The 15,852-nt window shown below is 38.8% G+C and overlaps 1 protein-coding gene across 1 annotated transcript in view; it reads right to left on the bottom strand.

The window, feature by feature from the left end:
• The window catches only part of IL1RAPL1 (interleukin 1 receptor accessory protein like 1), a gene marked incomplete at its 3' end in the record, with an annotated part of 1,207,355 nt that overhangs the window by 332,011 nt on the left and 859,492 nt on the right, over window positions 1–15,852 (bottom strand). Inside the window, exon 5 of the mRNA XM_079764725.1 lies at window positions 305–379. Within this exon, the coding sequence (XP_079620851.1) occupies window positions 305–379 (75 nt within the window). The remainder of the gene's footprint in view (window positions 1–304; window positions 380–15,852) is intronic.

Below are 15,852 nucleotides of genomic sequence, written 5' to 3'. Positions count from 1 at the left end.
TTTAAAAGCAATTCAAGCTTTATAAAGTGACAATATAACACCATCAGTAAAACCTTCAGCCCATCTCATTTCCCAATGGCCATCTAAATGACACATGAGATTTTACATCCATATATCCAGCTTGGTCTTAATGGATGTGCTGTAGAGGGTGGAATGGTCTATGTTTGCTGGTATTTTCTAATTTTGCTCCCTTTACATATACATGGGATTAGCTCAGATTGTTAAATAGGTTTACAATATAGGCTTATTGACTGTCAAAATGTATTGAAAAAAGTGTAATAATTGGAATTAAGGAGTTACTCACCCAGCTGAGCCTCCTGAATGGTCAGTTTACTTTCCATAGGATACAAAAGCTTGGGTGGCTTATCAGTCAGAGGAGCTGAAAAACAGTAATAATAATACTGACTATAGTTATGCTATATGAACTGAAGGAAAGGACACAGTTTATTTTCTTAAATAATTTTCATTATCAGAATAGTGTGTCAAAGCATTCTACCACATAATGACTTACATATTGCAGCCAGTGCATTTGAACTAAAGAACTATTAGATTGTATATGAGTCAAATATAACACTTCCAAATTGACAATCACATGAGACTACTAGTATTTAAGTACTGCATCATGATTGGTCAGTCTTTAAGAACATATGACTGTGTTTCACCAAATCTTTTCTATTTGCACGTTTTCCCCCCTTTTTAAAGCATATCTTACATTTACTGTGTTAATTAAAGATATATATCAGACATTTCAATGATTTCTTTTCACATAAAGTTGCCTCATTATTCTTAATTAAAATCCTTAGTTTTCATACCCTGGATCACACTGGGTATGAAACACATAACTTAGTAAGTAGATTTAGTATTTCTTATGCACATACTCTATAAATAGGGTAGCAATGTGGGATTAAATTAGTTCTAGTACAAGCTGCATAATCAAGCATGCATACAAGTATTCCCCAAGATCATATTTTTAAAAGATACTTCCCATTTAGTCAAAATCCCTTACTACCATGATCTATTATATTTTATAGTATTTATTAATAATTTGTATGAAATACTCTCTTTGAATTTTAAGTTTCTATACATTCATACTCTGTGTGCTCATCAATTCATAAATTATCAACCTATAGATCTAATAGTTTACTATTGAGCACCTTGAAGACAGGTTTCCCAATGAATACTGCATTCCCAGCTAAATTAGACTATCTGAACTTTAGACAAATAGCCAGTTCTCCTTCATTAAGCCACCCTCCCCAGAAGGCTGAATTGCCCAGGTCCCTTGAAATCTGTCATTGAAACTTCCAACTTTAGCAAGTACAGAAATGATCAATTTAGGGATGCTGAGCTAAATGTTTCTATTTTGAGAGCTTTCTTCCTTCCTTGCCAGGACATGCCAGTTTGGTTGATAACTGGAAGGCTGATCTAGCAGTGCCAGAAGTTGGCCACATGTCCTCATTATCAGAGGATTCAAGAATTCAATGTACTTCAGCAACTCACCGTCATTTCTCTTTAATAGAAAACACAGGGTGAGTTTTAAGAATCCCTGTTTGGGAGACCAACCATACATAAGATCAATTGCCATTGTTCATAACTAATTGAATGCATTATTCATTCATATTTGCTAATATTTAACAAGGATGGGGATGAAAGGGAAGGAAAAGTTGGATCAATAGGATATCAACTGCTGTGAAATTCATGTCAAAGATTTAACATCACAATGATTAAGCTTAAATGCTCTTATTTCTTACCTTCAGTGATCTTAACAGATTTTTATTCTCCTACAAGCCAAATAAGTAGCTTATTCACTAAATATTGGAAAATAGTTCACCATCAATAAGTCAAAAAGCCACATTCCTTTGGCTCTGATTATTAAATGATTTCAGTGAACTTCAAAAGCAACTCTGGTATCAAAATAGCAGGCTTATTCACTAAATTAACTTGATTCATATAATGTTGTGATTATGCAGTTACAAGAGGGTAACTCAAGAGTTTGTTATACAAAGCAGCTAAAAGAAATAGTCCTGTTCACACACATCTGTCACTAATTTATAGTATGAGAAAAGATCTATAGAAAAGGATAATAAAATATTTATGGAATATATTCATTCAAAAGTATAAAATGCTCGTGTGGCTTCTCCACCCCAACCCACCACCATGCGCATGACATAATGTTGCATCCTTAAGACCCTTCATATTATTCTCATGCAGCAACTCCAAGTAGCATAGGAATTGTAGAATGTTGGAGACAGAGAAAATTATATGCTTATTAAGTTGTTTTATTTTTAAACTAGAGGCCCGATGCACAAAATTTGTGAACTCGGGGGGAGGGGGGTCCCTCAGCCCGACCTGTGCCCTCTTGCAGTCCGGGAGCCCTTAGTGAATGTCCAACTGATAGCTTCAGCCTGCTCCCTGTGAGCCTGGCTTCTGGCTGAGCGGCACTCCCCCTGTGGGAGCACACTGACTACGAGGGGGCAGCTCCTGAATTGAGCATCCGCCCCCTGGTGGTCAGTGCACATCATAGCAACTGGTCAACTTGTCGACTGTCTGCCCCCTGGTGGTCAGTGCATGTCATAGTGAGTGGTTGAGCAGCTTTAACATATCATTGGCATGTTATGCTTTGATTGGTTGAACAGATGACTGGATGACCGGACGCTTAGCATATTAGGCTTTTATTATATAGGATTATATAGGATGTGTTCCCTAAAGCCCTGATTTCCACGGTGACTCTCTGGGCAGATGAAGTGAAGATAGAGATAAGGGGTGTTCAATGGGGCTTACCTCCGTGCCTTGTCATATTACACACCCCTCTCTGACAAAAGTACCTTTGCCTTTGTTATACATCAGCATTTCACCCAAGATTTTAATCAAATGAATTAATTCATGTATCTATGGATGCATTAATAAAAAATGTGGTATATATAATGGAACAACACTTAACAATCTATATATATAAAAGCCTAAACAACCAGCCAACCAGCCGACCAGCTGGTAGTTATGACGTGCACTGACCACCAGGGGACAGACGCTCAACGCAGGAGTGGAAACCACAGGCATGGAAACATGGAACAGACTGATGAATCTCAGAGGGAAGGAGCGGGGGGGAGGGCAGGAAGAGATCAACCAAAGATCTTAGATGCATACTAGAGGCCCGGTGCACAGATTCTTGCACCGGTGGGGTCCCTAGGCCTAGCCTGCAGGGATCTGGCCAAAAGCAGCTCTCCGACATCCCCTGAGGGGTCCCGGATTATGAGAGTGTGCAGGCCAGGCCGAGGGACCCCACTGGTGCATGAATCTGTGTACTGGGCCTCTAGTAAAAAAAATAAAATCCTGCCAATTGTGACAATATGGATAAACCTCAAAGATATTATGCTAAGTGGAATAATTCAGACAGAGAAAGAAAAATACCACATGATTACATTAATATGTGGAGTTTTTAAAAAATCAAAACAAATGAACAAAAAAAGAGACTCATAAAAACAAAGCAACCTTTGGTTGCCAGAGGGGAGGAGGGTGGAGAGATGGGTGAAGAGGAGAAAGGAAATATAGCCAATAATATTGTGATAACTTTGCATGGTGACAGATGGTTATTAAACTTATGTGGCGATCACATCATAAGATATATAAATATCAAACCACTATGTTGTAACCAATGTCACCTCAATAAATTTAATAATAAAACATATATATATAAACCACTATGTTTTACTGCTGAACCTAATATAATATTGTATGCCAACTATACTTTAATAAAAAAATTAAAAAGATCAATTCAACTGATGTATATTGAACACTATAGTGTGCTAAGCTTTGTGATGGGGGTTTGAATAGCTTGGTTTCTGCCCTTAGGCCCGATTTAAAGTGATCAAAAATAATAATAATAATACTAAAAAAAACCTTAAAAGATGCTGTACATATTCAACTCCCTTGTTTTAGAGATGGAGAATTCGAGGTGCAACTAGAACAACTGGCTGGTCAAAGGTAACAGAGCAAATTCAAGCTAGAGGGCTTTCTAGATCATTGCCTCCCAATTCTTTGTTACCTACTCCTTGAAAATTCTGTCAAGTAACTACTATAGCACTTAGCAATCTGTTAGGAGAGCAAAAACATTTAACTAAGTAACTATAACTTATAGAAGAGTACGCTTACTGTGCAATATATAATCTACAAATGTCACGTTTTGATATGCTATGACGGGGATCAGTTAGGTATATTTCTTGTATGATTCACCTGTGCTTGATAAAAGTGAAAGGAAACTCACAGCATGACAGCTGAACTGCAGATCTGACACACTGGCAAAATGACTGTGAAAAGCAGTGACCATTAAAGCTAAGATGTAGCTCAGCTCTATAGTCAATTGAGGATGAAAAATTTTGCTGCCACAAAGTAAAGAGCATGTGCTGAATTATCCATTATTTGAGTGCTTCTGACATGTTAGGGTGTTTAATAAATATGAGTTGAATCAAATTTACAGGCAACAACTGGAAAACAAATACAGAAATGGTAATGACCAAACAAAGTCAACACACACACATACAAACACAAAGCCCTCTTTATTTTCTTCACTAGAGGCACGGAATTCGTGCACTGTGGTGGTGGTGCGGGGGTCCCTCAGCCTGGCCTGTGACCTCTCACAGTCTGGAACCCCTTGGGGGATGTCCACCTGCCAGGGGGAGCATTGTTCAATCAGAAGCTGGGTTCGCTGCTCCTTAGCGCTGGCCCCGCCCCCTGCCCACTGGTGGAGGGGGGCCAATCGGGGGCCCAGCCAGCTAGGGAAGGGACCATGGGAGGTTGAAGTGCCATGGTTGTGCTCCGTCCCACCTCTGCAGAGGCACCGGGACTGCGCCACCCCCTCTCCCACCGCCTCTGCGGAAGGGGGTTTGCGGGAACCACCATGGCTGGCCTGGCAGTGCAGGCTCGCTGGCCCCACCCCCTGCCCACTGGTCGTTCCAGAAGGTCATTCCAGAAGGTCATACTGTAGTCCGGTCTAATTAGCATGTTAGCTCTTTATTATATAGGATGGGCAAAGGTGCATCTGGAAGGAAATTCCAGCAAATGACTTAACAATAAAAAACATAATTAGCATCAGACCACGACTAGACCAACTGACATTTTATAGTAAGAGAAAACACCACCACACTTTCCTTTCCCTCTCCCTCTCCCTCTCCCTCTTCTTCTCTGGCACACACAAACACAGAGACACACATAGATACTGACTTACTAAACTGAAATCATTGAAAAACTAAAGAAAATCCAACAGTAGTGACATGGAGCACAGGTTGATTTTAAATCCTGATCTTGTTTTTATCCTAACAAGGGAAAAACACAATTATAATAGAGATGTTTCTCCTGCAAAGTATATGTTAAAGTAATTCTATGTATCCACCATCAAAAGCATTTTCCAAGCTCTCACTTTATTCTTCAGAACATCCTATTGACAACATTAAAGCTGATATATTTACTTAAAATCAGACCTTTATTACAGAGTTACTAATATAGCTCAATTGACAAAACTGTTCATCAGAGGAAAAGGGGGATTTTAAGGACAGCTGCCAATTAGAGAAACATCTAGAAGTGGGTATACATGAAGTTGTGTATAGGACTGATTCTTTTTTTAAATATATATTTTATTGATTTCAGAGAGGAAGGAGAGAGAGAGAGATAGAAGCATCAATGATGAGAGGGAATCATTAATTGGCTGCCTCCTTCTTGCCCCACAGAATTGAACTGTGACCTCCTGATTCATAGGTCAACACTCAACCATTGAGCCATGCCAGCTGGGTAAGACTGATTCTTTATGTTAAAGTTCCCTGACTAATCATAAAGGTATATAGTCTTTCCTTTTTTTCCCCATTCCAGGTTCACTTGGGTTATGAAACTGAAAAATGGGATCCCACCTTCCAAAAACAAAAGGAACAACAGACCAGGGTAATGGGGCCAGTAGTCTTGAAATGTTCTAATGTTTTTAAGAAGGAGAGAAATGTGAGATATTCAGAATGAAAATACATTTTTCTGTTGATCAATCACCCCTCTACAATTTAATTTTAGTCCCTTAAATACTAATCCCTCAAATACTATTGAGAATACTCAATGCTTCTTGGATACCTGTAGTCATCCCACCACAAAATTTATTATTTTAAAATCATAGATACCTTTCAAAATGTATTTTAAATAGTACTTTCTCTGCATTGTGTCTTAGAAGCATTATATAGTAAGGAAAAATCATACACTTGGCTTTCATGGAGATACGAGTATAATATTTCTTGATTCTGCCTTATTGGTTTGGCAAGTTGTAGAAGTTATTTAAACTCTCAGGAGTTTAAAGTCTCAGTCTCCTTATATATAAAATGTGACATAAGTAGTTTTCCCTTATGGCTTGGTGTAAGGATTAAATAGGATAAGAGATTAAGTGCCTGGATATAGTAAGTGAAAAATAAATCTGTTCTAATGATACCCATCAGAGTTTGGGACAATATCATTTAGCATTTTACACAGCCTGATAAGAAAAATAGTGTTTCTCATAAAATAATGACCTGGATATTTAACTAAGGGTCCAAAGGCATTTAGCTCCTGAATTTAAGAATCATTAATATTTCCAACATTAGTTTCCACAGCAGGAGAAGTGATCTATCTTTAAGAACACAATTAAATGAAAACATTTTGAAGATATTTAGATATATAAGCAATGTACTGGGATAGTAAAGGACTTAAAGAGAAATAAAATACAGCTTTTAAACACTCATCGAGTTTAAAGCCTAGGTAATTATAACTCCACTAGAGGCCCAGTGCATGAAATTCATTCACTCATGGGGGTCCCTCAGCCCTGCCTGTGCCCTCTTGCAGTCTGGGAGCCATCAGTTAGACATCCTTAGCACTGTGGTGGAGGCAGAAGAGGCTCCCGCCACCGCCGCGCTTGCCAGCTGTGATCCTGGCTTCTGGCTGAGCGGCGCTCTCCCTGTGGGAGCACACTGACCACCAGGGGGAAGATCCTGTGTTAAGCCTCTGCCCCCTGGTGGTCAGTGCACGTCACAGCAACTGGTCATTCTGCTGTTTGGTCGATTTGCATATTAGCCTTTTATTATATAGCATAATTCAATTTCAAGAGCATTTATGAAGTACTTACAAATAGGAAGCACTATATTAGAAGTAAAAAGATGAATAAGACATGGAGTCTGACATATGACTATCCTACCTAATAAAAGGGTAATATGCAAATAACCATCACTCCGCTATGCCCACGATTGGGCCGGCGGGAGGCTGGGGGGCGGGACTCGGGGTGGCCTATCCAGCCGTTGAGAGGTGCAGGGGGCGGGCCTATCTGGCCGTTAAGAGGCGCCGGGGGTTTTTGGCCGGGTGCACAAGCGGACACCCAGGTCCCCTGCCATCGAAAGCGGGGAGCTGGGTGTCTCTCTGTGCATACGAAGAGACTATAAGATGCCAAGAAAGAAACCACTACTAAGGAAAGGACTCAAAAACTAAAACTGTGGAACTTACAGGTAAAGAAATAGGAGAAAATCTTTGCTACTTTGGAGGTAGCTAGATAGCTTAGAAGGATATAGGAAACACTAACCATAAAAAAGTAATTGTTAGATTTGTTAAAATTAACATCTCTTGAAAAAAGACACCATTATGAAAATAAAAAGGCAAGTCATAGGAAGAAATTATTCACAATACGTATGTCTGAAACAGACTTTTATGGAGAATATCTATGAAGCAGTCTTACAATTCAATGGTAAGAATGCAGACAACCCAATGTTCAAAATAAGCAAAAGATTTGAATAGACACATCACAAAAATAAGATCTATACCATCATGTGATGATTAATATCATTAGTCATAAGGGAAATGTGGATTAAGCCTCAGTTATTTTCTACAAAACACACTAGAAAGGCTAAAATTAAAAAGACTGACAATAACAAGTATTGGCAAGTATGAGGAGCCACTACAAATCTCATGTGGGTGGGAGTATAAACTGTTGCATCCACTTTGGAAAATGTATTGACAGTTTCTTAGAAAGGTAAACATTCCCTTACCATAGACGCAGCAATGCTACCTCTTGGTATTTAAAATAAATCAATAAATCATAACATTTGTTTACACAAGGATTTGTACACAGATGTCCATTGTAATCCTATATAATAAAGAGCTAATATGCTAATTAGACCAGATGACAGAACAACCTTCCAGAATGATCAGTGGGCGGGGCTGTGAGGTAGCCGGGGCCACAAGGCAGCCGGGGCTTTGAGGGCTGAGTTCCTTGCACAAATTTTGTGCATTGGGCCTCTAGTATAAAATAAAAGCATATACTGTATATGATGCATTGTGATGAGTGCTATACTCAGCAATAATTTCTTTATGACCCCATTGAAATCTACCAACTAAATCTCATCACAACACAGTATTACTGATTTATACAGTTGACGAAAAAACATGCTTTGTGGTAATCCCACTAACACACTCCATTTTGTAATGCTTTTTTTTTTATTTTGTTGTCTCTGTGTATTTTGGTTTAACTTAAACAAGTTGACAAACAACTGCCTATTTTCCTAGTTAGTGAAGGGAATGTGGATTACACATACAGCTTCAATGACTCAGAATGAGATTTGAGTTCTGCTTTCTTTGGCCTGGAATGTTTGAACATTAATTTCTAATATTGCAGCATGGAGCTTGTGAGAGCTATAGCAAATAGACACAAACTCATGGTCCTTGGGAGAAAAATTGAATGGACAGGATAAAACATCAACATATATTAAGTGAAGCTATTGGGGGGGAAGGGTCCTTTTTTTCCACTTATCTCTAATGCACTGGGATAGGCAAAGTTTCTCCTTTCTGTTGCAAAGAATTAGAGTGACTCACAGAATAGTCATGGAGTCTCAGAAGGTTCAAAGAAAGAGGGGAGAGGCACAGCAACTGAGCAGAGAAGTACAGGGAGAAGAGCAGTTTATGAACAAATTAACAATTAACATCATATAAAAGATAACCTTGATCTGTAAGAGTTATGTCAAAGTGACAGAGCAAATGCTCCTAAGGACATAACTGTTACTCTATCTATCAAAATACATGTATTCAGGAAAATCAACTAGCTTTAATGCTTACATTTTGTTCATATAGATTGGTGTGTAGCTTATACTATAAATAAAACAAACATATTCACTCATTAAACAAATATTTTTAAAGCGTGTCTTTGATGAGCAATTTTCTAGTTACTAGAGAGTATAACAGAGAATGAGACAAAATTCCTCCTCTTAGGAGGTCTGCATTTTAAAAAGGGTGATGGAAAATATACATGTAAATGAGCACATGCATAAAATAACATCAGGTGGCTATAAGTACTATTGTTGAAAGTATTACAGATGGCCCCCTCCATGTACACCCACCTCTCCTCCCAGGCCTTCACCACACTATTGTCTGTGTCCATGGGCTATGCATATATGTAGATAAGTTCTCCAGTTAATCTCCTCTGCCCCCACCCCTCACCCCAGCCTTCCCTCTGGTATTTATCAGTCTGTTCCATGCTTCTATGTCACTGGATCTATTTTGTCCATCAGTTTATTTTGTTCATTAGATTCCACATACAAGTGATATATAAGATCATGTGATACTTATATTTCTCTGACTGGTTTATTTCGCTGAGCATAATAACCTCCATGGAGGTTACTCCATGCTTTCTCAAATGGTAAGAGATCCTTATTTTTTATAGCTTCATAGTATTCCATGGTGTAAATGTACCACAGCTTTTTTATCCACTCATGTACTAATGGGTCCTTGGGCTGTTTTCAGATCTTAGCTATTATAAATTGTGTTGCCATGAACATAGGGGAGCATATATTCTTTCTAATTTGTGTTTAGGGTTTCTTAGGAATATTTCTAGAGGTGGAATCACTGGATCAAATGGCAGTTCCATATTTATTTTTTTGAGGGAACTCAATACTGTTTTCCATAATGGCTATACCAGTCTGCATCCCCACCAGCAGTGAACTAGGGTCCCCTTTTCTCTATATACTTGTCTTTTGTTGATGTGTTGATGATAACCATTCTGACAGGTGTGAGGTAATACCTCATTGTCATTTTTATTTGCATCTCTCTGATGATCAGTGACTTTGAGCATCTATAATAATCTATAATAATAAAAGCATAATATGCTAATTAGATTGGATGTCCTTCCAGATGACCTTCCAGACAAAGCTGGGGCTGCAAGGGATGCCCAGGTCCCGGGTGTGTCAGAGGGAAGCCGGTGCCAGCAGCAGGGGGAAGGAAGGCCTACTCTTGCACGAATTTCATGCATTGGGCCTCTAGTTTTTTCATATGTCTCTTGGCCTTCTGTATGCCCACTTTGGAAAAGTGTCTATTTAGGTCCTTTGCCCATTTTTAAATGAGATTGCTTGTCTTCTTTTTGTTAAGTTGTATTAGTTCCTTATATATTTTGGAAATTAACCCCTTGTCAAAGGCTTCATTGACAAATATGTTCTACCATACAGTGGTCTCTTTTTCATTTTGTTGATGGTTACTTTTGCTATGCAGAAGCTTTTCAATTTGATGTGGTCCCATTTGTTTATTTTCTCCTTCATTTCCCTTGCCTTAGGGCTGTGGTCGGCAAACTGTGGCTCTTTGGCCCATTGAGTGTGGCTCTTCCACAAAATACCACGGCCTGGGCGAGTCTATTTTGAAGAAGTGGCATTAGAAGAAGTTTAAGTTTAAAAAATTTGGCTCTCAAAAGAAATTTCAATCATTGTACTGTTGATATTTGGCTCTTTTGACTAATGAGTTTGCTGACCACTGCCCTAGGAGCTGTATCATCAAACATCCTATCTAATAATAGACAAATATGCAAATTGACCACACCTCCGACACACCACAAGCCACGCCCACAAGCCACACCCACCATCCAATCAGAGCGAGTATGAAAATTAACCGAAACCAAGATGGCTACAGCCACAGAGAGCAAGGTTTCCTAGGTAACAGAGGAAGCCAAGCTTTCTGCCAGCCGTTGCAGGCCTAAGCCTCCACTCAAGCTACAAAGTTTCAATTATAGAAGGTAAGCAAATTCAAACAAATGGCGGCAGAATGGAGCTTGAGAGAGCAGGCCAGGGTTGCCGCCGGCAACAGGGGAAGCAAAGCTTTCCACACACCCTGGCCGGGCCCACCCGTTTAAGGCAACAAAGTTTCAATTATAACCCCAACACAAATGGCTGCGGGCCTTGGAGGGAGCCCCAGGCTTGGCTCTGCTCCAGGCTACAAAGTTTCAATTGTAGAAGGAAAATAAATTCCAGATACCAGGGCCTCCGCTTGGGTTGCCAGGGGGCGTGGCCCGCCTGCAAACCACCACAGGCCCCTCGCTCAGGCCACCCCATGCCCCAAGGGAACACCACCCTGATCAGGGACACCCTTCAGGGCAAACCAGCTGGCCCCCACCCCTGTACCAGGCCTCTATCCTATCTAATAAAAGAGTATTATGCAGATTGATCATCACTGCAACACATAATATAGCTGCCCCCATGTGGTCAAAGATCCTGACCCCATGTGGACAGAAGATGGCCACCACAAGATGTCCAGCAGGGGAGGGCAGTTGGGAGGCACCCGGCCTGCAAGGGAGGGCAGTTGAGAAGGACCAGGCCTGCAAGGGAGGGCAGTTGGAGGTGATCAACCCTGCAGGAGAGGACAGTTAGGGGTAACCAGGCCGGCAGAGGAGGGAAATTGGGGGCAAACAGGCTGGCAGCAGAGTGGTTAGGGGGTGATCAGGCTGGCAGGCAGAAGCGGTTAGGGGCAATTAGGAAGGCAGGCAGGGAAGCAGTTGGGAGCCAGCAGTCCTGGATTGTGAGAGGGATGTCCTGGGATCGGGCCTAAACGGGCAGTCGGACATCCCTTGAGGGGTCCCAGATTGGAGAGGGTACAGACTGGGCTGAGGGACAACCCCCCTCCGTGCACGAATTTCATGCACCAGGCCTCTAGTATTGCTATAAGAGAGATGAGATTTTGCTGCCTATGGTTTCTTCTAAGATTTTTATGGTTTCACAAATTACATTTAAGTATTTCACCCATTTTTAGTTTATTCTTATGTATACTATAAGTTGGTGGTCTAGTTTCATTTTTTTCCATGTACCTGTCCAATTTTCCCAACACCATTTATTAAAGAGACTGTCTTGACCTCATTGTATGCTCTTGCCTCCTTTGTTAAATATTAATTGAGCATACTGGCTTAGGGTGATTTCTGGGTTCTCTGTTCTGTCCCATTTATCTATATTCCTATTTTTGTGCCAGTACCAGGCTGTTTTGATTACAGTGGCTTTGTAGTATAACTTGATATCTACTATTGTGATTCCTCCAACTTTGTTTTTCTTTCTCAAGATTGCTGAGGCTATTCCGGGTCTTCTTTTGTTCCATATATATATTTGTAGTCTTCTTTTGAGATCTGTGAAATATGCCATTGGGATTGCACTAAATCTATAGATTGATTTGGGTAGTATGAATATTTTAATGATGTTAATATTATCAGTCCATGAACACAGTATATTATTCCACTTGTTATACCTTCCTCTATCTCCTTTTTCACCATCCTGTTGTTTTCCAAGTACAGGTCTTTTGCCTCCTTGGTTAAGTTTATTCCTAAGTATCTTAATTTTGTGTTGCAATGGTAAATGGGATTTTTTGTGTGTTGTTTCTCTTTTTGAGAGTTCATTATTGGTGTATAGAAATGCCATCAATTCCTGGGTTTTAATTTCGTATCCTGCTATGTTGCCAAATTCATTTATTAAATTTAGCAGTTTTTTTTGTTGGAATCTTTAGTGCTTTCTATGTACAATATCATGTCATCTGGGAATAATGACAGTTTTACCTCCTCCTTTCCAATTTTGACAGTTTTTATTTCTTCTTATTGTCTGATCGCTGTGGCCAGGGCTTCTGGTACTATGTTGAATAAGAGTGGTGAAAGTGGACAACCCTGTGTTGTTCCAGTTCTTAGGGGAAATGGTTTTAGTTTTTGCCCATTGAGTATGATGTTGGCTGTAGGCTTCAAGTATATGTTTTTTATTGTGTTGAGGTATGATCCCTCTATTCCCACTTTGCTGAGAGCTTTTATCAAAAAAAGGAAGTTGGATTTTGTTGAATGCTGTTTCTGTGTCAATTGATATGATGACTTAATATTTTTAAAACTTTTATTTTTAAGCTATTGATACAGTGGATTTTGCATAAATGTTGTGGGGATGAATTCTAACTGGCTGCATGACTGATTTCAAACATATAAATAATTTGTAGTAAAAACAAATGGCAAGATAAATGAAACAATACCTAATTATCTAGATAAATAATGATGAACCCTAGGAAAAGCATGCTGATTGATATAATAGCTATTATCATGTAGGTGAGCATGCCAGCTACTGTTTTCACTTCCATTGACAGGCAAGGAAAAAATTAATGGTCACCAACTGGCTTCTAGGGACAACAGTCAATTCTGAGAAATTGTATGTCTTGTGAAGGAAAGTATCTCTTCTGTAGCAATCAGAAAGTAAGAAACATTATCATAGCACATCATTTTTCTTTTTCTATTAATAGATAAAAGCTCTTCAAGAAATGAAAATGCCAAATCCCAGAGTATTTGGAAATGCTTGTTAAAGACAAATTGTGGAATAGACAAAAGTTACCATGTTACTGCTGAAAGTCACAGATTTTTTTTTAATTCTCTACTTGGCTTGGACTATCACAGTAAGACATTGCACTTCCATAGTATTTTGTAATGTACTTTAATGGCCTTCCTGATTATATTGAGGTGGTTTATTAATATTGTACTTTGATATAAAAGATATTTAAACATCCTGGCTTTTTCTTCATAGTACAGAATCTTGCACAATTACTCACTGGTATGGCTCTCTGACAGTGATTTTCAATTGGGGTTGCCACAGCTGGTGTGTAGGTGGGTGCTACCTGACAAGGATGGTGCTTAACTACAATGCACAGGAAAGCTCCACAGAAGAATGATCTGGTCCCAGATTTAAATAATGCTGAGGTTGAGAAACACTGCCCTAAGATAAGCATATATTAAAAGGGGCTTAGTTACCTGTATTTCAAGCCTTATTTGGACAAAAGACTTCAATTTTATGGTAGATTGAAACTTATTGAAAACATGGGGCTTGATGAAATAGTGGAGGATGCTGACTTCTGGCCTATTGTAGAATGGACCACATCCACGAAGGAAGGGTCCAATAAATCTGTGTAGGTTTAGTACCCAGAAAAGTCAAGTATGACAGGTTGCAGGGGAGAGATGTGATGCCAAAATGAAAAGAATTAAGTAATAGTTCATATAAAGAATGAGTAACCTCTTCTTCCTTCCAAACACCCATAGGAATAATAATTGCTAGCAAGGCCTATTGCTCCCACCCAAACACCTAAAAAATAAGAGGTTCTTCTCTAAAGACATAGAACAATCCATATACTAATAATGCAGAATAGCAGAGGCATTCCTGAGCTGCAGAAGTAATTCTAATGCATTTAAAGACATTTAGCTGTTGAAATAGTATGGAATTATTTTTTTAAAAAATCTTCCTAATACTATTATATTTCAGCTAATATGGAAGTTGTTTTTAATCACTAAACACATCTTTACCAAAAGATGGTAGCCTAAAATTATTATTTTTTTTTTTCAGTACGTGGCAGTAACTATTCAAAGGAGCTAGCCAGGAATTAAAAGAAAGTAGCCTAAGTAATACCTCAATTTATCATTAAAATTTAACAAAGCACGCTCTGCTTAATTTTTTTTCACAAACTATTATGTTGACATGTCAGTTGGAAACCTCAGCATAAATCTACAGCTTTTGAGACACAAGAACATAAATATAAGATCACAAATAAGCATATGCATATAAAAAAAATAACACATCATATTTTGGCCTGTGTAGCTACATTATTTCACTTAGCTATCAATTTCTTACAATAAAAAGATCTAGAACCTTCTCCCAAAATGAACAACCAGTGAGGATTGAAGCCAAGATTAGAATCCACCTCGTCTGATTTTAATGGTCACGTGCTTCCATTTTTGTAGACTGCTTTTCAACATTTGGGATTTCTAATGTACTTTCTACTAGACACTTTGTTTTCTCTGGAATTTCTGATGATTTGGGGCAGACAGGGGGAAACATTCTTTTGATAGCGTTTGGAGACAGAGAGATGGAAATGTCTGTAATTTCAATGGACTTTATTAGTACTAAACTATATTAGACAATAGTAAATTTTTATTGTAGACTTTGTCTCATACTGCTTTCAAGAATGAAAAGGAGGAGTATATCTGCCATTGGCTCTCATAAGCAGAACCCTTTAATGATTACAGGACTTGATGACATATAATTTGATGCTCTTATTATGACAGTGGACCCCAAAAAGTAAACATTTTAGTCCTATTAAAATTGTTACCAAAGAGAAAATGAGCATGATTTCCATTGGAGTTCAAGGTTTATAAATATAGACTAAATTGTATAAGATATTTGAAATGTCCTTTAGAGTGACATTTTAAACAACCCAAATCCTGTAAAAAATAATCAAACAATTATAGTCCTACTCCATTGCATTCTTCTAGATGAATTAAATTTCATCAGTGGTCAGCTTCTTATGGAACAATAATAGATTGATCAAATTTTGATATATTCAACTTTTGCACTTGCTTTCACTTTCCTGACCTCTGTCAATGATGAGGCTGTAATAGGTGATAGCACCATTCCTTTGGTATTCTATGACTATAAGCAAACTTAACCCTAAAAGTCCAATGTAATCTATATATATAAAAGCCTAATATGCTAAGTCGACCGTTTGAAAAATCACTCTGATGCACACTGACCACCAGGGGGCAGATACTCTGACTGGTAGGCTAGC

Source organism: Cnephaeus nilssonii (genome assembly GCF_951640355.1).
Source record: "Cnephaeus nilssonii genome assembly, chromosome: X".
NCBI classification, from domain to species: domain Eukaryota; kingdom Metazoa; phylum Chordata; class Mammalia; order Chiroptera; family Vespertilionidae; genus Cnephaeus; species Cnephaeus nilssonii.
The sequence above is the reverse complement of the archived record's forward strand: the minus strand, read 5'-3'. Positions and strand labels throughout refer to the sequence as shown.